The following is a 21844-nucleotide window of genomic DNA, read 5'->3' as shown; positions in this document are numbered from 1 at the left end:
GTAAAATCCAGTTAAAAAAGAAGGGCAATCTGTTCATTCTAGGAGACTTTAATATGGTTCCTGACGGAGTATTGGACTCCACTTCTTCAACTCGCCAATTATCGGGTAATCTCAGTAAATGGATTCAAAATAACGAGCTATATGACACATACAGATGTCTGAATTCCTCATCCAGAGAATATTCGCACTTCTCAGCGGCACATAAAACTTCGGCGAGAATAGATTTACTTCTCACAGACATTTTCACTCTGACTAAAATAAAAAACTCATCCATACTAGACAGATCAATCTCGGATCACTCTCCCATTTTGTCGGAAATTTGGGTTGGCCCATTCTTTAAAAATTCCACGGTGTGGAGGTGCAATAACTTTCTACTGAATATCCCAGAATATAGAAACGAAATTGTCACGACATTAAAACAATACTTTAAAGAAAACGACACAGGGGAAATGAACCCACTTACAGTCTGGTGTGCACATAAGGCAGTAATAAGAGGGAAACTGATCAAAATTACAGCAAGACATAATGCGAAAAAAAGAGAAAAAATTAAAACTATACAAAAACAAATAAATTCAAAGGAAAATGATCTCGCTAAGACTAACATAAAATCTCAGCAAATTTACAGGGAAATACTTAATTTGGACAAGAATTAAACAGGGCTATTCTTGACGACTTTGATAAAATCGTTAAAGTATCAAAATTTAAAGTATACTCTGAAACGAACAAGCCAACGAGATTCATGATGTCCAAACTGAAGAGTGAGAGAATCCGTAGTAGAATAAATAAAATAAAAAATGCAGCCGGAGATATAAAACATCACCCAACCGATATTGTAGAGGAATTCGCATCTTATTATAGGAAACTATATAACCTAAAGAATGTGATCCCTCAACCAGACCCCCAAAAAATAAATGAGTTTATTAAGAAACTACAACTTCCTAAAATCAATCCTCCAGACCTATCACAACTTAATTCACCTATACCAATTGCAGAAATTATAGAAACGGTAAACTCACTAAAACTACAAAAATCACCAGGCCCAGACGGACTAACAAATGAATACTTCAAAAATTTTGCAGATATACTTATCCCTTATATGGCTAAAATTTTCAATCAAGCTTCGGAGGGTGGTTCTTTTCCGGGAGAGATGTTGGAGGCAATTCTCATTGTGATACCCAAGTCATTAAATAATCTAGAAGAGGTGAAAAATTTTCGCCCAATTTCCCTGATGAATTCAGATATAAAAATTTTTTCCAAAATACTGGCTACAAGATTAAAGGGAATACTACCAAAACTAATAAATGATGATCAATCAGGCTTCATTGAAGGCAGACAAACTTCTGATAGCACTAGGAGACTTGTCAACATTATTAACAGAATTAACTCTACTCGAACTCCTTCAATACTCCTAACACTAGATGCCGAAAAGGCGTTCGACAGGGTCAATTGGTCATACCTAAAAACTGTTCTCCTAAATTTTGGTTTCAACAACAAATGGATAGAAACGGTATTCACCCTATACTCCCAACCAAGGGCCAAAATTTACATAAATAACACCTTATCCAAATCTTTTTATATAAATAATGGGACAAGACAAGGGTGCCCCCTCTCGCCACTGCTGTTCGCCTTGGCGATAGAACCTTTAGCCGAAGCAATTCGCATAAACGAAAAAATCACAGGGATCAACACTCCATCTAAACAATTCAAAATAAGTCTGTTTGCAGACGATATGCTGCTCTCACTCACAAACCCGACACAATCCATTGCAACACTGCTCGAGATAATAGAGGAATTTTCACAATTATCAAACTTTAAAATTAATAATAGTAAATCAAAAATCTTGCAATTCTACCTTTCAGATACTACAATAAACTCTATTAAAAATATATCAGAGTTTGGTTGGGAGGAGGATCAAATATCACACCTGGGTATTTTGTTCAAAAAAACATTACGCAATACAGTTAAAGCAAATTGCGAGACCTTCCTAGCCACTATCACAAATGATCTCCAACCCTGGAAAAACATAGGCCTGTCATGGGTGGGCAGAGTGCTAGCAATAAAAACAGTGATACTCCCGAAACTTTTATACATTTTTAGGGCTCTCCCTCATTCCTTTCCAATAACATTCTTTAATAGATGCAACAAAAAAATCTTCTCCTTTGTTTGGGGAGAGAAGAGAGCTAGAGTAGACAGAACAATTCTCTATAAACAAATATAACGGAGGAATGGGGATTCCGAACATTCTAACTTACTACTACGCCATTCTTATCAAACAAAGCCAATGTTGGATGGGTGAGAATGCAGAACCTTCTTGGATGATGCTGGAAAGAGACCATAGTTCCCCAAACCCACTTAAAAATCTTCTCCTCAATCATATATTCCATCTAAAAAGATATAGACTAAATCACCCTATTTTTCTGGCAATTACCCAGGCTTGGGATCATTTGGCCTCACCGAACAGAGCTGAGAAGCCAAAATTAAAAGAAAATTTCCCAATATCCCTGATCGCGTCTATTTACGGATTTACTGTGCCTGAAATATGGTCAAAAAATGGCACTCGAAAGTTGGGAGACGTTCTCGTAATGGATAAATTACTCAGTTTTTCCGGGATTAGAAACAAATTCAACCTACCCTTCTCAGACTTTATGCAATATTGCATAATCAAGGAGTATATACAAAAATTTGTCAGCTTGGTCCCTCCGAAAACAGAGGTGGTTCATCTTCTTCTAAACAATCCAAACCATAAGATTTTCTGGAGCACTAAATTCCTTTGTAGCTCTTTCAATAAGGATGGCGACTTCACAAAAAACAAATATATGTTCAAGTGGGAGAAAGACTTCCAGTTTTGCGCAACAAAGGGTCAATGGGAAAGGGCAATAAGGGACTCGTACTCTTCCAACATATCAACACTACTTCACGAATCATTCTACAAAATTTTAACGAGATGGTACCTAACTCCCTCTAGAATATCACATTTCAAAACAGATTCATCCCCATTGTGCTGGAGGGGGTGCGGGCTCAAGGGAGATTTGAAACATTTTCTGGTCCTGCCCAGCTCTCACAGAATTATGGAATAAGATTTCCATATACATTGGTGAACTTCTTGACAAGAACTTTACACTTTCCCCTCAAACAGCTCTTTTTTCCTTGGACTTGGAAGAGGTACATTACTCAACTAAAAAAGTTATAATACACCTTTTACTGATAACTAAAAATATGATAGCCTCCTTCTGGAGAAGAACTGACATACCAAGATTCTCTGACATTGTGGATAGACTAAAGACACATAGTTCCTTGGACCTAAAATTCTCAATAGCAAATGGATGCTTACATAAATATGACAATAAATGGAGCATATGGAACACTAAATACCAAGATTTAGTTTAGTTTAGTTAAGACTTTCTTGTTAATAAGTTTTTTTTCTTACCCTTAAGCTAAAGGTAGCTTCCCAGCTATTTTCGATGTACATGGTTTGAACATGGAAATTCAAAGATTATCTCACTAAGACAGATACATTTTTTTGTAGTAGATATACAAATATGTTCAGCTCTGTCTATGTTACTATCAAAACTCCTTTCTCTCCCTTCCCTACTCCTATCCCTTTCCTTCCCCCCCTTTCCCTACTTATCAAGGTGAATTATTACATAAACAAAGAGCATGTTTGTAAATTTTGTTAAAATACCTAATAAAAATATTTGAAAATAAAGAGTGATCAGCTTAACAGCAATTACTTGCAAAGTCAATATTTGCCTAGAAAATGAACTTTATCCCCCAAAACACATTTCAACATCATTGCAGCCCTGCCTTAAAAGGACCAGCTAACATCGTTTCAGTGATTGCTCCATTAACACAGGTGTGGGTGTTGATGAGGACAGGGCTGAAGATCAATCTGTCATGATTAAGTAAGAATGACACCACTGGACACTTTAAAAGGAGGCTGGTGCTTGGCATCATTGTTTCTCTTCTGTTAACCATGGTTATCTCTAAAGAAACACGTGCAGTCATCATTGCACTGCACAAAAATGGCCTAACAGGGAAGAGTATCGCAGCTAGAAAGATTGCACCTCAGTCAACAATCTATCGCATCATCAAGAACTTCAAGGAGAGAGGTTCCCTTGTTGCCAAAAAGGCTCCAGGGCGCCCAAGAAAGACCAGCAAGCGTCAGGACCGTCTCTTCAAAGTGTTTCAGCTGCGGGATCGGGCTACCAGCAGTGCAGAGCTTGCTCAGGAATGGCAGCAGGCAGGTGTGAGTGCATCTGCACGCACTGTGAGGCGGAGACTCTTGGAGCAAGGCCTGGTCTCAAGGAGGGCAGCAAAGAAGCCACTTCTCTCCAGAAAAAACATCATGGACAGACTGATATTCTGCAAGAGGTACAGGGAGTGGACTGCTGAGGACTGGGGTAAAGTAATTTTCTCTGATGAATCCCCTTTTCGATTGTTTGGGACATCTGGAAAACGGCTTATTCGGAGAAGACCAGGTGAGCGCTACCACCAGTCTTGTCTCATGCCAACTGTCAAGCATCCTGAAACCATTCATGTGTGGGGTTGCTTCTCAGCCAAGGGAATGGGCTCTCTCTCAGTCTTGCCTAAAAACACAGCCATGAATAAAGAATGGTACCAGAATGTCCTCCAAGAGCAACTTCTCCCAACCGTCCAAGAGCAGTTTGGCGATCAACAATGCCTTTTTCAACATGATGGAGCACCTTGCCATAAAGCAAAGGTAATAACTAAATGGCTCAGGGAACAAAACATAGAGATTTTGGGACCATGGCCTGGAAACTCCCCAGATCTTAATCCCATTGAGAACTTGTGGTCAATCATCAAGAGACGGGTGGACAAACAAAAACCTTCAAATTCAGACAAAATAAAAGCATTGATTTTGCAAGAATGAACTGCTATGAGTCAGGATTTGATCCAGAAGTTGATTGAGAGCATGCCAGGGAGAATTGCTGAGGTCCTGAAGAAGAAGGGTCAACACTGCAAATATTGACTTGCTGCATTAACTCATTCTAACTGTCAATATAACCTTTTGTTACTCATAATATGATTGCAATTATATTTCTGTATGTGATAAAAACATCTGACAAACACACATAAAAACCAGAGGGCAGCAGATCATGTGAACATATAATATTTGTGTCATTCTCTAAACTTTTGGCCAAGACTGTACAGATAATATAGGTATTTAAATTAATAAATTCTTTATTTTCTTTTTGCTTCAGATATCTGAAAAATGAATTAATTTTTATTATATTGGTTTACTGATTTAAATACCTATATTATCTGTATGTACATATGTTGAAAATAACTTTATTATATGTATTATCACTCCACGAACTTTGACACTACATGTCACATGTCAGAAGGTCTTTTGGCGCCGTGTTTGAATTTTGAATGTATATAAGAGATGTAACAGCACTGTCTCCATATGTGTCTGTGGTAATATCCTGAAATAGAAGCTTTGAAACGCGTTGAATAAACCACTAGAGAGTATTACAACTATATCTGGATTTGTTTTGTCACAGCAGCGCAGATATCATCCACACATATATATTATAACATTCAAATTAACTGCTCTTATTAAATCATTTTCTGCAAAACATTGTGATATTATAACCCAGTGACTATCAGGATGTATATAAGACACATATGTGCCAAGAGTCTGGGCAGAAATCTCAAAATAACTCCAAACATTACTTTATTACAAATGTTGCAGATACCAGGGCTTACATAATTATTGTACATAGTATGGGTGTTATAAACAGCATGTTTTATACAGACTTAGGTGTTGCTGTAATAGTCCTTTGTAGATGTCAGAAGTGCTTACACCTATGTGACGACTTCAATGCTTAAGTCAGGAAGGTGCAGGTGTCTTATTTATACCACTGTTTTGGTACGAGTTCCTGTTTCTCCACAGCTACATCTTCCAGCTCCTGCCAAGGTTGTAAAACTGGTCCTGGTAACATTACAGTCTATGAAGACAGAAATGGGCAAAAACGTAAATGTGATATAGCAATGGTTTGAAAAACATGAGCTTAATGGCCGGACTCTACTGACCTTTACAATGGGCTCTTTAGATGGTGCCCAGGAAGGAACTATCTTGCCATGCAACCTCCAAGACCCATATGGATTCACCAAGTGACGCTCAAACACCAAATATTCCAGAACATCCCGAGGTTCTTCACTGCCACATTCCACCCGACCAAATCGATCATAGATGACTAAGGTCTAAAGATAATTCAGACACACAGTAATTACAAGGCACAAAAAGAATGTATTCACAATTTAGTTTTCTTGTCAGAGATTGGAGTAACCACCTACGTGGAGAGGCGTATAAGATTAAAGAAAGGGCCAAGCTGACAGCGGTACACTATTCCATAGAAGTGAATAGAAACTAATAAATCAGTAGAACAGCTAGCTCTGCTGCTTCCATAATCCTGACCACGTACAGTTATTCTCATTTCAGCCATGTACCCCTGTATTAAGGTATAGGTGAGACGAGATCGTTTTCTAAGAGCAGAACACCATATTATTGTTTACAAGAAACAACATCATTCTCTTGTCCATGGACCGGGTGTGGTATAGAATTTTGTCTCTATTGTAATTCTATACACCATGTACATTCGCTCTCAGCAGAAGTTGCAAACAGTTAATCGGTGGGAATGCCAGGACCTCGCCATTCTGATGTTAATGATCTATCCTAAGGATTGGATATCAATAAGTATGTCCTGGACAGCCCCTTTAATCAACAATGGATCAAGCCACCCCTTACTGGGAAAGTTGAGGACATCAAGGCCAGCTGTAATCTAGAGGTCTACCATAATAAAGTTATGGCAGTTATCAAGAAAGAGGAGAATTTGTGATAATGTAACTACGTACTTTGGAATAACAGGAGTAACAGTTCATCTATGAATGGTTATTTTCTGTCCTCACCTGTTTGCTGTGCATACGGATGGTTACTTGACCATACAGGTTCCCTTTTGTAACCATTTCTGGACACCGAACCTGCACAACTCTGGGTGGCTCTAAGGACTCCACAAAAGACCAGCGTATTGTACGGTACCTGTTACCCCGCACCATCTCCTACAATGCAAAAATGAGAAAATAGGAAAACCATGGTAAAAAAAAACAGGATTTTAAGTTGCTTACCGTAAAATCTGTTTCTCGGAGCCTTCATTGGGGGACACAGAGACCATGGGTGTATGCTGCTGCCACTAGGAGGCTGACACTATGCACAAAAAAGGTTAGCTCCTCCTCCGCAGTGTACACCCCACCGACCGGCAGGGAATTCCTCAGTTAGTGAGAAAGCAGTAGGAGAAGCAACAGAATAGATTGAAAAACAGAACAGACAACTCAACTGTAAATAACCAACAAACATAAGGACAGGAGTTGTAGAACTTGGGAGGGTGCTGTGTCCCCCAATGAAGGCTCCGAGAAACAGATTTTACGGTAAGCAACTTAAAAATCCTGTTTTCTCGTTCGCCTTATTGGGGGACACAGAGACCATGGGACGTCCCAAAGCAGTCCCTGGGGTGGGAAACAAACTTCCATCAGGCCAGCGGACTCACCACCGCCGCCTGCAGAATCCTTCTACCTAGGCTGGCGTCCGCCGAAGCGTAGGTGTGGACTCTGCAGCATTTCACAAACGTGTGAACCGATGAGCAGGATGCAGCTTTGCAAAGCTGCAGCACAGAAGCTCTGTGGCGTACCGCCCAGGAGGCACCCACTGCCCGAGTAGAGTGGGCCCTGATCCCGGAGGGGCTCCGCGACGCTTAACTCGGTAGGCTTCCAAAATTGCCGATTTGATCCAGCGAGCAACAGTGGCCTTTGACGCCGGGAGACCTTTCCGCGCCCCGTCTGGAATAATGAAAAGCGACTGTCTTTCGGAAGGGAGTCGTCCTAAACAGATAGACCCTTATCGCCCTAACCAGATCCAGCTTGCTGAAGGACCGCTCTCGGGAATGAGCGGGACTCGGACAGAAGGACGGCAGAACGATCTCCTCCTTGAGGTGAAACGAAGACACCACCTTCGGATGGAAAGAGGGCGGAGGCTGTAGAACCACCTTATCATGGTGAAGTACCAGGAAGGGAGATTGGCAAGAAAGAGCTGCCAATTCCGACACGCGCCGGACGGAAGTGATGGCCACCAGAAAGGCTACCTTCCAAGAAAGGAGAGAAAGGGAAATATCTCTGATAGGTTCAAAGGGAGGACCTTGCAGAACCCCTAGAACCAGATTAAGGTCCCATGGATCCACGGGCGCCCGGTACGGCGGAACCGTGTGAGCCACGCCCTGAAGAAAGGTCTTGACCCGAGGACAGGAAGCCAACGTCTTTTGAAACAAAATGGACAGTGCCGAAACCTGACCTTTCAAGGAACTGAGGGCAAGCCCCGCATCCAGTCCTGCCTGAAGAAACGCTAGGATTGAAGGGAGCGAAAAAGACATGGGCGCGAAGCCATAGGACTCACACCAAGTGAAATAGGCCTTCCAAGTACGGTAGTAGATCTTGGAAGAAGATGGCTTTCTGGCTCGGATCATGGCCTGAATTACTTGGTTGGAAAATCCTGCTTGTTTCAAAACCTCGGTCTCAACAGCAACGCCGTTAAAATGAGCGGCCGAGAATTGGGGTGGAAAATCGGACCTTGAGACAGCAGATCTGTTCTGTCTGGAAGCTTCCAGGGGGCGTCCGCGAGAAGGTTGACAATGTCCGCGAACCAAGACCTTCTGGGCCAATTCGGGGCAAGGAGAATGACTGGAATTCCTTCTGCCTTGATCTTCTTCAACAGCTTGGGCAGAAGAGGCAGGGGAGGGAACAGGTAGGGGAGTTCGAACTGCGACCAAGGAACGACCAGAGTGTCGGCGCCCACTGCCAGAGTGTCTCGAGACCTGGAAACAAACTGTGGAACTTTCCTGTTGAGGCGAGACGCCAGGAGGTCTACGTCCGGGGTGCCCCACCGACGGAAGAGCAGAAGAAACACCTCCGGATGTAGGGACCACTCCCCCGCCGCGAGGCCCTCCCGGCTGAGAAAATCGGCGGCCCAGTTGTCTACGCCGGGAATGTGTACCGCGGAGATTGTCGGAACGGAGATCTCCGCCCAAAGAAGAATCTTGGACACCTCCGCCAGAGCTGAGACACTCTGTGTCCCCCCTTGGCGGTTGACATACGCCACCGATGTGGCATTGTCTGTCTGAATCCGGACAGGCAGTCCCTTGAGGAGTTTCTCCCAGTGAACGAGAGCCAGATGGATCGCTCGAATCTCTAGGACGTTGATCGGCAGAGCTGAATCCCGATCCGACCATCGGCCCTGAACCGTGTGGTTGCGGAACACTGCCCCCCAGCCGAGGAGACTGGCATCTGCTGTTACTATCTGCCAGTGAATGGGAAGAAAGGAACGACCCGATAGAATGAGAGGCGACGTCAACCACCAGTTGAGGGACCGCTTGATCCGGTATGAAAGATGAACAGGGCAATCCAGGGACAGAGGCGATCTGTTCCACCTCGACAGAATGGCCTGCAGGAGAGGTCTGGCGTGAAATTGGACAAAGGGAACTGCCTCTATCGCCGCCACCATCTTTCCCAGGACCCTCATGGCTTTACGGAGGGACGGGAGTCGTGTGATCTGCAGCGATCGTACTTCCTGCTGCAGGGAGAGAATCTTCTCTTGTGGGAGAAAGACCCTTGACCGACGAGTGTCGAACCGTAGGCCGCCTAGAAAGACCAGAGGTTGGGTAGGAATCAGAGAGGACTTTTTCCTGTTGATGATCCACCCGAAATTGGAAAGAGTGTCAAGGACGATTGACAAACTTTGGTGAGCCTGTTGAAATGAGGGAGCTTTGATCAGAATATCGTCGAGGTACGGGAAAAGAACGAGACCTCTGACCTTCAATGAAGCCAACAACGCAGCCATGATCTTAGTGAAGACTCTGGGAGCGGTGGCAAGACCGAAGGGCAGTGCGACGAACTGGTAGTGGTGCTGCCGAATCGCGAGACGCAGTAACTTCTGATGTCCGGAGAAAATTGGAACATGTAAATAGGCATCTTGGATGTCTATTGAGCACATGAATTCCTGCTCCTCCATGGAAGCGATGACCGAGCGAAGCGACTCCATGCGGAAGTGGCGAAGGCGGACCCTCTTGTTGAGCGGCTTGAGAACCAAGATGGGTCGAGCTGCGCCGTTTTTTTTTTTTTTTTCGGCACTACAAACAGGTTCGAATAGAACCTTGTGAAGCGCTCCGATTCGGGAAAGGGCACAATCACCCCGGAACTGAGGAGAGAAGCGATAGCCGTAGAGAACCCCGAGATCAAGGCTGGATCTTTTGGAGGCTGGGATTCGAAGAAACGATCCCGTGGAAGAGAGACGAACTCTATCTTGTATCCTGAGGATACGACCTCCCTGACCCAAGCTTCCTCTACGGAGGCCAGCCAAACGTCCCTGAAGGAAGCCGATCTCCCAATTGGAAGGACCCCTCGAGTGCTCGACGATAGTCATGCTGAAGTAGACCGTCCAGATCTAGATCTGGACGGTCTGCCCTGGGAAGAGTGGGATCACCAGGAAGGAGTGGGTCTGAAGGAAACTTTCTATCCTGGCGAGCCTGCGGTCTCTGTTGGCTGGAGTTGTCTGCCGTATTGAAACGGCGGAAAGCCCGAAAGGGTCGAAACTGACGCCTTAGTGGAGGACTGCGAGGCTTGGACTGAGGGAGGAGTGAACTCGTGCCTCCAGAGGCGTCCTTAATAATCTGGTCCGATTGGGACCCAAAGAGGCGCACCCCCTAAAAAGGCAGGTTAGTGAGGGACTTTTTAGAAGACAAGTCCGCTTGCCAGGCCTTTAGCCAAATTGTACGTCGAATTGCAACTACGTTGCTTGACGCCTGAACTGCGCAGGATGCGGCATCCAAGGAAGCGGAAAGAAGATAGACCCCCGCATGGAAGATCTGATTGGCGAGATCGGCCAAACGCTCCGGTTGCGCTTTATCCAAGATTCCCTGACGAAGGTAGTCTGCCCACGTGGCTATGGCCTTTGCTGCCCAGGAAGAAGCCAAGCTTGGACATACCGCCGCTGAAGCCGCTTCGAAGGCAGACTTCGCCAGGGATTCTATAATCCTGTCATTAGAATCCTTTAGGGACGCCACACCTGAAAGCGGGAGAACCGTATTATTGGAAAGCCTGGACACGGGCGGATCCACCGAGGGAGAAGCAGACCAGTTGTCCGTGAGCTCCTTAGCGAATGGATAGAGTACGCCGAGACGCTTTCCTCTTTGAAAGCGTCTGGTCGGATCCTCTCTTTCCCTGGTAAAAATCTTTCCAAACTCGGAATGGAAAGGAAATACCCTGGAGGGAGTTTCTGCCCGTCTGAACGAAACCTCCTGATCTGAGGATTTCGCAGGGGAGTCAGCAATATCGAAGGTATGATGGATCGCTGCAATAAGGTTCTGCACTGTGAACTTCATGTTTGCATCCTGGTCTGAATCCAGCTCTAAAATCCCCTCAGATGACCTGTCCGAAAGCGCTTCACCTGACTCGGGAGAGGAGGCCCGAGTGGGAGGCTGCTGAGAAGGGCTATGCGGTGAGATGGGGCGAGGAGAGGATTCCGGCTGGGTCTTTTGCGACTAACGCTGGCTGACTCAGATGGAATAACTTGGGACCTGCTTGGCCCTGCCAAAGAGTCCAGGGGCAACGTATCCAGAACGGTCACCAGGGACTGAGACACCTTGGTGAGGTCTGCCACTGATTGAGATAGAGAGGAGGCCCAGCCAGGCGTGGGGGGGGGTTCACCCTCACCTGGGGCAGTAGATGGCCCCTGGACGGCGTCAGGCTGAAGTTAGACATAGTGAAAAGCTGAGGTAGTGCCGGAAGGTTGGGGGACAGAGGGCGGAGAAGGGTCAGTCTGCAGTGCAGAGCTACTCACGGTCCGGTGTCCCCAGAAGCGATGCTCTGCGACCTGTCAGTGGATGCGGGTCAGAGCGAAATCCGGCCGACAGACCACCTGAGCGAAAAACCAGCTGGCAGATGGTGATATCCGGTGACGAGCTGGTGTCCGGCTGACAGGCTGGGAAAATGACGCCTGCCTGAGAAAGAGCGCGCGTCCAGGAGAGGAGGGAGGGCGGAGCACACCACAGGGTTAAAACTCTCTGCCCTCTGGCCAATAGCAGGCTGGGCAGGTGAAGGACAGGCGGTGGGAGGGCCTGGGAAGAGCGGGAGAGAAGCCCGCTTAGAATAAAGGGGCGGGGGGCGTGGCCGCGACGCTGCGGTAGGCCCGAACTAAAGCCGGGGCCTAAATTAGTTGCGGCGGCCGCCTGTCAGCAGGGGGTCGGCGCGGAGGTCGGAAAAAGGACGCCGCCGCCGCCGGAAGCCGCGTCCAAGGGAAGAAGGAGAGGAAGAGGCCCTGTACTCCCTGTCCCCAGAAAGGGGGGAGGGAAGGGGGGAACGCGGGGGCCAGCAATATGGAGCATGGTGTGCCTATGGGCGTAGGGTGACTGCGAGCGACCGCAGCGCCCGCTCCCTGTGCCATTGAAGAGGCGCACCCCCTGTCCGTCGGGAATGGGCAGCCAGGTAAATAAAAATAAAAAATCCATACTCACCCATCCCCGATCCGTTACCTGGGACTGAAGAACTCCTGTGTCTCATCCAACCGACAGGCTCTGGTAGGCGAGTGGGAGGGAGACTGGCGACAAGGACCCCTGGAGTCGCTGGCACGTCTTGGTGTCGGCGTCCGTCTGGCTGGTCCTGCCGCGGAGAACTGCAAGGATACGGGGTGGCAGTACACGCCGTACTCGCAGACTCCATGTGGGAGTACAGATGTGACTTTTCACTCTGTATCCCTCCGTAGATCCTGTAAAGGAACGACGCACGACGAGGTAGATATGGGTCTAATGAAAGACCCGTGTCCACCTCCTACTGACACTAAGCTAAACTGAGGAATTCCCTGCCGGTCGGTGGGGTGTACACTGCGGAGGAGGAGCTAACCTTTTTTGTGCATAGTGTCAGCCTCCTAGTGGCAGCAGCATACACCCATGGTCTCTGTGTCCCCCAATAAGGCGAACGAGAAATGTCATACATAAAGGCACACACACAATTACTTAATTAATTACCGGATAGCAGCGCTCGGTCACCAGTAAGTGTAACTTATGGCGATTAAACCTGAAAAAGAAGAAAGATTTCATGAGGAGATCCTTTTCCAAAATGCATAGGATTCTTGTGTGGTTCTCAGGAGCTTCAAAAGGAGAAGATTAAATTACTGTGTACGGCTGAATGTGCTTATTTTGTAAAATTGGGAGACGCCATCCGCTGCAGCACCCTCAGGAATCCTAGTCTTAAAATACCTTACCGGAATCTGCGGTACATGTACGGTGTAAGACAGGTGTATGGAACAGGCTCATGAGTTGAGCCCGCCTGACAGCCGGAAGATAACAGCCAGGACCTCTCTCCAACAACAGTGGGAGGAATAAAGCTAAGCCTGTAACTGTTAACCTGTTAAATGCCATTGTCGTTCTCTGGCAGAAGCATTTACAGCGCACATGAATGGGGGAGGGGCAACATTCTATGCGCCATCGGCTGCATGAAATCTGAAAATTTAACAAAAAAAAACAAAACAAAAAAAAACTTCAAATCACCTAGCCCACACTTTTCCCCCATTAAAAATAAAGATAAAGAAATGCTTTTAATAAAATATGCATATGTGATATCGCCATGTCCATACAAGTACGATCTATCAAAAACTAAAATATTAAATTTAGATAAACAGAAAAAAAATGAAAAAGCCAAAATTGTAGTTTTTTTGGTTCACCTCAACACTGCAAAAAAAAAAAAATGTTGTAAGGAGAGATCAAAATCTAATTTCTATTCCAAAATGGTATCAATAAAAACATTATCTCCACTTACAAAAAATGAGCCCTCACACAGCACCATTGACAGAAAAAATAAAAAGTTATGAGTCTCTGAATATGGCGACACAATCAAAAAATGTATTTATTTAAAAAACAAATTCTCTATTTTACAATTATTTTTTTTAGCACCAAAATAAAAAATTGGCTTAACCATAATTGTACTAATGAGGAGAATCATAATGCTGTAAATACTATTTAACCCTTTCGCACCAGAGCCTGTTTTTGCTTTCATGACCGGGCCAATTGTATCAATTCTGACCAGTGTCACTTTATGAGGTCGTAACTCTAGAACGCTTCAACGGATCCTGCTGATTCTGACAATTTTTTCTCGTGACATATTGTACTTCATGATAGTGGTAACATTTCTTTCATATAACTTGTGTTTATTTGTGAAAAAAACGGACATTTGGCGAAAATGTAGAAAATTTAGCAATTTTCCAACTTTGAATTTTTATGCCCTTAAATCAGTGAGATACGGCACACAAGTAACATTTCCCACATGTTTACTTTGCATCAGCACAATTTTGGAACCAAAATTTTTTTTGTTAGGAAGTTATAAGGGTTAAAAGTTGACCAGCGATTTCTCATTTTTACAACAAAATTTACAAAACCATTTTTTTTTTAGGGACCACCTCATATTTGAAGTGAGTTTGGGGGGCCTATATGACAGAAAATACCCAAAAGTGACACCATTCTAAAAACTGCACCCCTCAAGGTACTCAAAACCACATCCAAGAAGTTTATTAAGTTTCAGGTGCTTCACATGAATGAATGGAATGTGGAGGGAAAAAAGAAACATTTCCTTTTCTTTCACAAAAATTTTCCTTTAGACCTTTTTTTTTTTACTTTCACAAGGGTAACAGGAAAAAATGGACTATACATTTTGCTTTGCAATTTCTCCTGATCATGCCGATACCCCATATGTGGGAGAATACTACTGTTTGGGCGCACGGCAGGGCTTGAAAGGGAAGGAGCGCCATTTGACTTTTGGAATGCAAAATTGGCTGGAATCGATAGTGGACGCCATGTTGCGTTTGGAGAGCCCCTGACATGCCTAAACAGTGGAAACCCCCAACAAGTGACCCCATTTTGGAAACTAGACCCCCTTAGGGAACTTATCTAGATGTGTATTGAGCACCTTGAACCCACAGGTGCATCACAGAAGTTTATAACATAGAGCCATGGAAATAAAAAAAAGCAACATTTTTCACAAATAAATCGTTTTAGCTTCATATTTTGCATTTTCATAAGGGTAACAGGAGAAATTGCTCCATACAATTTGTTGAGCAATTTCTCCTGAGCACACCGATACCCTATATGTGGAACAATACTACTGTTTGGGCGCACGGCAGGGCTTGAAAGGGAAGGAGCACTATTTGACTTTTGGAATGCAAAATTGGCTGGAATCGACAGCGGAAGTCATGCTGCGTTTGGAGAGCCCCTGATGTGCCTAATCAGAAATTTACACAGAAACCCTGGTGCAAGCGCTCAGCGCAGAGCGCAGGATAAATGTGCGCCAACCCTTACTGCGATCTTTGGGAGGCAGAATGAAAAAACCAATAGCCTGTGTAGAAGTAGTTTTTTTATTTATTTTTTATGCCGTTCCTTGTGCGGTATTAGTGATTAGGAGACTTTATTCTTCGAGTCGGTGCGATTACAGCGATACTAGATTTATACCGGGTTTTTATGTTTGGCAGCTGTCACACACTAAAAAAATGCTTTTTATTGCGAAAACTAGTTTTTGCCTCACCACATTTTGAGAGCTATAATTTTTCCATATTTTGGCCCACAGAGTCATGTGATGGCTTGTTTTTTGCGGAATGAGCTGACGTTTTTATTGGTACCATTTTCGGGCACATGAAAATTTTTGATCGCTTTCTATTCTGATTTTTGGGAGACAGAATGATCAAACGCCAAGAATTCTGGAAATTTTTTTTTTTTTATTTAATGACGTTCTGTGGGTTGTAAAATTAATAAGGCAGCTTTATTCTTCAGGTCAGTACAATTGCAGTGATACCACATTTATATATTTTTTTTTACATTTTGCTGTTTTTGCACAATAAAAACTATTTTATAGAAAAAAATAATTGTTTTTGCATCGCTTTATTCTGAAAGCTATAACTTTTTTATTTTTCCGCTGTTGGAGCTGGATGGCGGCTTGTTTTTTGCGGGACAAGATGACGCTTTTATTGCTACCATTTTTATTTTGATATGACTTTTTGATCGCGTCGTATTCTACTTTTTGTGTGGCGACATGATGAAAAAGCAAAGGTTTTTCCTCCTTTTTTGAAGTGCACTGAAGGCGTGAACAAGTGTGACCATTTTATAGGTTGGCTCCTTCCGGACACGGCGATACCAAATATGTGTACTTTTTTTGTTTTTAAAAATATATATATGTATTTATTGGTTTAATATTTTTTCTTTTTTTTATTTTGTGATTTTTTTTTTTAATAGTTTTAAAACTTTTTTTTCCTTTTTTTACTATTTTACTTAGTCCCTGTATGAGACTTCAATTTTCATTTGTCAGATCACTGGTCTCTTACAATGCAATACACATGTATTGCATTGCAAGAGACCTGTCAGTGCTGCAGAGGGAGATCGCTTGTTAGACTCAGCTGCAGGCTGAGCCTAACAAGCCACCGTAGCTGACAGAGCCAGAGGACATCACGTGACCTCCGGCTGCCAGGCAACGCTGATCTGACTGCGGGGGGGGCGTCTGAAATTAATAAATAGCAGGGGTCTCCTCATGCTATCTTCTAAATGCCGCGGCATCTAGAAAATAGCAAAGGGTTAACACCATTAGGACCTGATCTAATCAGGTCCCGATGATGTCACCTGTCAGAGCAACGGCTCTGCACAGGAATCGCAGCGCTTGCAGGCTCCTGGGGGTCCTGAGAGCTGCGAGACCACCCACCGTAGACTAACTTCGGCGCTGCACAAAGCCCAGCTAGTGCCGACATTTAACTAATGTGGGCGGTCGGAAAGCGGTTAAAGAAAAACTGTCAGAATTTTGAGGGGAGTGTTTTTTTACGCAATTTCATTGCACTTAGAATTTTTTTCTTGCTTTCATGCATAATATGAGGTTATATTAAAGATGTAGTTCAAAACTGCAACTTGTTCCTCAAAAAGAAAAAGAAAAAAATCAAGCCCTCATATGTCTATGTGATCAGAAAAAAAAAGTTATGGATCTTGGGAGAGTGGGGGAAAAAAAATAAAAATGTAATAATGAAATTGTCCATATTGGAGAGGGGTTAAGCAAGGAAACTATGGGCTACAATATTACAGTCTTATGAAAACCAGAAAAAAATAATTGAACTGGAGGAACGTCTCTACTTTCATGGAACATTTCATCTGCCAAGTAAGGACAGTTATTTATTTCCACCATAATAGTTTATTGCAGTTATAATTTTTATTTATACTGCTGGCGTTAAGCAAGAGTTTTAACATTGATTTTTGAGTGAGATGTTGACTTGCTTTTTTAAGATGAGTAGTTGGCTGTAGCTGTACTACATGAGCTCAAGAGTGTAGTAATACAGGTTTACTGGATTTTAGCATTTTTATTGGTATTTTTTACAGATGCCAACATTTGTCTTTCAGCTGTGTGAACTGGATAGGACCTGGATAGGATTTATCACCTAACTACCGGATAGATGATAAAACACAGTCTGACCACTGGGACCCTCACTCAGACACACTCTGGTCCCGATCAGAAAGTTATTTATCTGTTGAAAAGGTGATAACTTTTAAAGATAGGAATAACATCAAGAAAAAAACTCCAGTAATTTACGTAAAAATATGAGACACACAGTAGATTCAGTAGAATCCTCATCATCTCACACGCTCCGCAGCAAACAATATCAGGTGTATTCAAAGGCAAGGCTACTTACTGCGTCAGGCAGTTGTGGGCATCAATGAAGATTTCCTGAGCTTTCTCTGGAAACATCTTAGTGCTAAAATCCTCGTCATAGTTTTTGATCTTTCGAATCCTATAGAAAATAAATTAAAAAAAAAAATGATCAGGTATGTTAAGAATTCAGTTAATGGCAAGCTGTTACCCCCTTCCCTACATGGCGATTTTCAACTTTTGCCCTTTGATTTTTTTTTCCCTTCCTTTCTTGCAAGAGCCATAACTATTTTATTTTTCTGTTGATATAGCCATATGAGGGCTTGTCTGTTTGTTTTTTTACAGAACAAGTTGTAGTTTTAGGCTACTTTCACACATCAGGTTTTCGGCGTCAGGCGCGATCCGGCGTCGTGCCGGAACGCCGGATCCGGCAAATGTTTTGTAAAACCGGATGTGACGGATCCGGTTTTCTGCCGGATCCGTCTTTTTCTTGACAGACAAAACCGGATCCGTCTCATCCGGTTCATCCGTTATTCTATCCGTTTTTCGACGGATTACGCCGGATCCGGTTTTTAAAATTGACCCTTGTGGCTACTGAGCATGCTCAGACCAAAAAAACCGGATCCGGCGCATTGCGGCGCTCATAGGCTTCCATTGTGTGAAAAAGCCGGACGCGCCGGATCCGGCGTGTCCGGCTTTTTCGCCGGAGACAAAAAACGTTACAGTAGACGTTTTTTCCAGACGCCGGATCCGGACACATTGCCGGATCCGGCGAAAAACGGATGAAACGCATGGCCATCCGGCGCGATCCGGCGCAAATGCAAGTCAATGGGGGGGAAACCGGATCCGGCATTGCATTTCGCCGGATCCGGTTTCTGTCAAAAGCGCCGGATCGCGCCTGAAGGCGAAAACCTGATGTGTGAAAGAGGCCTTAAATAGCACCATTCATTTTGCCATGCAATGTACAAGAAAGCAAGGAAGAAAAATTCCAAATCTGCAATTGTTTCTTGAGGATTTTGTAGTTACAGTATTCAGTGTTTGAGAAAAATTACATGTAGAAATGATTGCCCAGGTCAGTACAATCACAGCGATACCAAAACTCGTCTAGTTTGAGGATTTAAATGGTGAAAAAGAATTTGGAAATTCAATGCCGTTTTCCGCAACATGTAACAATTTCATTTTTTGGTCGATCAAGCAGTGTGAGGACTTCATATTGTTTGTCATGATGACCTGACGTTTTTAGTGATACCAATTTTGGGTAAATTTAATGTTTTGATCACTTCATATTGCATTTTTTGCACAGCTAAAGCAAATAAAAAACAACAACCAAAAACACAACTTTGTAGAGTTTATTTTTTACTGTATTCACTCAAAAACATTTACACGTTTCCCCTTAAACCATTCGACTGTGGCTTTAGTAGTATGCTTTGGATCATTGTCTTGTTGAAACATGAACCTCCATACCAGTCTCAAATCACTGACAAATTGAAACAGATTATGCTCAAGAATATCCCTGTATTTCACACCATCCATCTTCCCCTCGACTCAGACCAATTCTCCTGTTTCTTCTGCTGAAAAGCATCCCCACAGCATGATGCTGCCACAACGTTTCACTGGGTATGGTGTTCTTGGGGTGATGAGCTGTGTTGGTTTGGCGCTAGACATATTGTTTACCTTGGTGGACAAAAAGTTACATTTTTGTCTCATCTGACCACAGCACCTTCATACATTTGAGCAGTCTCCAAAATGCCTTCTGGCAAACTCTAAACAAGCCTTACCATTTTTGTGTGTAAGGAAAGGCTTTTTTCAGCCCGCTCTTCCATAAAAGCCATTTCTATGGAGTTTACGGCTTATTGTGGCAATATAGACAGATACTCCAGACTTGGCAACTCTAAAGGTCCTTCAAGGTTACATTTGGACTGTGTTGTCTCTCTGATTAATGCCCTCCATGCCCAGGATGAGATTTTTGGTGTTCGGCCATCTCTTGTCAGGTTTGTTGTGGTATCATGTTCTTTTCATTTGATGATAATGGATTTGATGGCGAGCCAGAGGATTATCAGAGACTGAAATATTTTTTTTTAGAACCAAACCCTGACTTGTTTGAAGATGTACTTGGTCTGCATGGTGTTTGGTTAGTGGTGTCTCTTGCTTAATGGTGTTGCAGCCTCGGTGGCCTTTCAGAAAAGGTGTGTAAATAATGACAGTCCATATGACACTAACATTGCACACAGGTAGTGTAACATCGGCGGGCGAGCCCGCCGATGCCTCATCAGCAGCGGCATCCGCCGCTGCCTCTCCCCATCGACGCTCCCCTGTCAGCGCGCTCTCTTACCCGTCCTCCCGCTCTGCTGTATCCCCGCGCTCTGTCCTTAGGCCGCGGGCGCGTGCCCGCCCGCTCCCTTCATCCAGCGGTGGGCGTCGCTGAAGGCGGGGCTTGCTGCTCACTTCCTGGCCATTAGGTATTTCAGGCGTCCTCCCTATGGGGAAGACGCCTGATTGTGTGGCATCCCCGCACTCTCTGGCCGCTATAGTGCCTCTATAGTACACCTGCCTTGTGTCTCGCTCAGTTCCCCTCTGTCTGCCTCAGCCTCGTCCTGTCAGTTCCTCTCTCCCAGTGCTCCTCCTGCCTATTTTCTGGGTTTACGTACCTCCAGGTCCCCCTTCTCTCTTCCTCGGCTTCCCTTCCCTCCTGGGTTCCTGTCCTCTGCCCTTCCGCTCCTACATTCCCTCCTGTGGCTCCCTCCTCTGTACTTCCTCGCCTCCTGTGGCGTAGTCTTGCTACCTTACAAGTAACTGCTGCCTGGTTTCCTCCGTTACCTCGCTCCGGTACCCTGGTCTGCGTCCGTTATCTCTGCCCTCTCTCTGTCCTAGCTTGTCCCTTTTTAGTTATTTGATCTCATAAATGTAATTTATGCCTAGATTTTTCTCACTTCACCAACTTAGACTATTTAGTGCTGATGCATCACACACAAATCAGCTTAAAAAAATATTTAAAACACAGATTGTAATGTAACAGAATGGGTAAAAAGCCAAGGAGGGTGAATACTTTTGCAAGCCAGTGTATCACATCCATTATCTGCTGGCAATGTGCAAGCTCAGCTCCAGAGCTTGTATCAAAGACAAGGACCTGACATGATGTAAGAGTAATTCATATGTCAGAAAGGGGATATTATGTTTGATAGCTACGTATAAATGTGAACAATTTATGGCAATGATGATTAGAACATGTAAGGAAAAGCCAGCATTTCTTCTAAAACCTAGGTTTTCTAGTAACAATAAAGCAAAAGAAGTATGAACTGGGCTATACATTACACATACAATTAGTTGTAATCTCAAAACATAAAACGATGCAACTGAATTACAAGAGATAGGTCAGAAGGAGAGAGGCAGGTATTGTCAAAGGCGGTATTTTCATACTAGTGAATGGCAGAGAAGAAACAACTATGCCATAATTTTATGGCCAAAACATACGCCAACTGAGAGGCTGCTGTCTGTTTCAGTTGCTCTGTTCTTTGCTTCAAACCATCCTTGGAAAGAGTGGACAGGCGGGCATCACCTTCTGGGGGCACATATGCATCAAGTATTCCAGCTAGGAACAAAATAAAGAGCACAATGAAGGAAGCATTTTTCTAAAGAGGGCGTTCTCATATTGCCAAGATACAGATGTGACTTTGAATATTTCTCAGAACCAAGGTCCTACAGGATTAACGCACAATTGTGGTCCTTCATAAATGACACTGCACGCCTGGGTGCCTTGGAGCACCAACATACAATTGAAAATTGTGAAAAAGCTGGCGCACAGAATTAATGGTGTCACTTGCACCAATTTCTTTTATTGTGAGCACTGTCAGCTGCTGTGTGGTGAACTGCAGTGTGGTCCCATTCAAATCCCCTGAAGTGCAGATGGGCAGGTAAAACCAAGAAGATAGATGAATGCTGAATCAATGCAGCGGTTTCATCCTTGTCAGTATAGAGAGGGGTCCGTGAGGTCGGACAATCATCGATCATAAATTGATGGCATGTAATAAGCTAATGCCAATAATTTTCTTAATGCTGTGGCCACCAAGGTCAGAGCTTCGGTGCACCCACTTTGGTGCAGTCACTTTGGTGACTTATG

The 21844-nt window shown here is 44.0% G+C and overlaps 1 protein-coding gene across 4 annotated transcripts in view; it reads right to left on the bottom strand.

Moving 5' to 3' along the window:
• Positions 1-5681: 5681 nt before the first annotated feature.
• Positions 5682-21844, bottom strand: part of MRPL45 (mitochondrial ribosomal protein L45) — a 103364-nt gene continuing 87201 nt past the window's right edge. For all 4 annotated transcript variants that reach the window (XM_073572480.1, XM_073572481.1, XM_073572483.1 and 1 more), the window contains exons 3-8: positions 21199-21316; positions 17771-17869; positions 13089-13137; positions 6934-7083; positions 6058-6228; positions 5682-5972 (exon numbers count right to left, since the gene is read on the bottom strand). In XM_073572480.1, the coding sequence (XP_073428581.1) occupies positions 5874-5972; positions 6058-6228; positions 6934-7083; positions 13089-13137; positions 17771-17869; positions 21199-21316 (686 nt within the window). In that variant the 3' untranslated portion in view covers positions 5682-5873. The remainder of the gene's footprint in view (positions 5973-6057; positions 6229-6933; positions 7084-13088; positions 13138-17770; positions 17870-21198; positions 21317-21844) is intronic.

The sequence above is a fragment of the Dendrobates tinctorius genome, unplaced genomic scaffold (assembly GCF_039654945.1).
Source record: "Dendrobates tinctorius isolate UK_male_01 unplaced genomic scaffold, ASM3965494v1 ptg000032l, whole genome shotgun sequence".
Lineage (NCBI taxonomy): Eukaryota > Metazoa > Chordata > Amphibia > Anura > Dendrobatidae > Dendrobates > Dendrobates tinctorius.
Note: the sequence above shows the minus strand (reverse complement) of the source record. Positions and strands in the feature narration are given on the sequence as shown.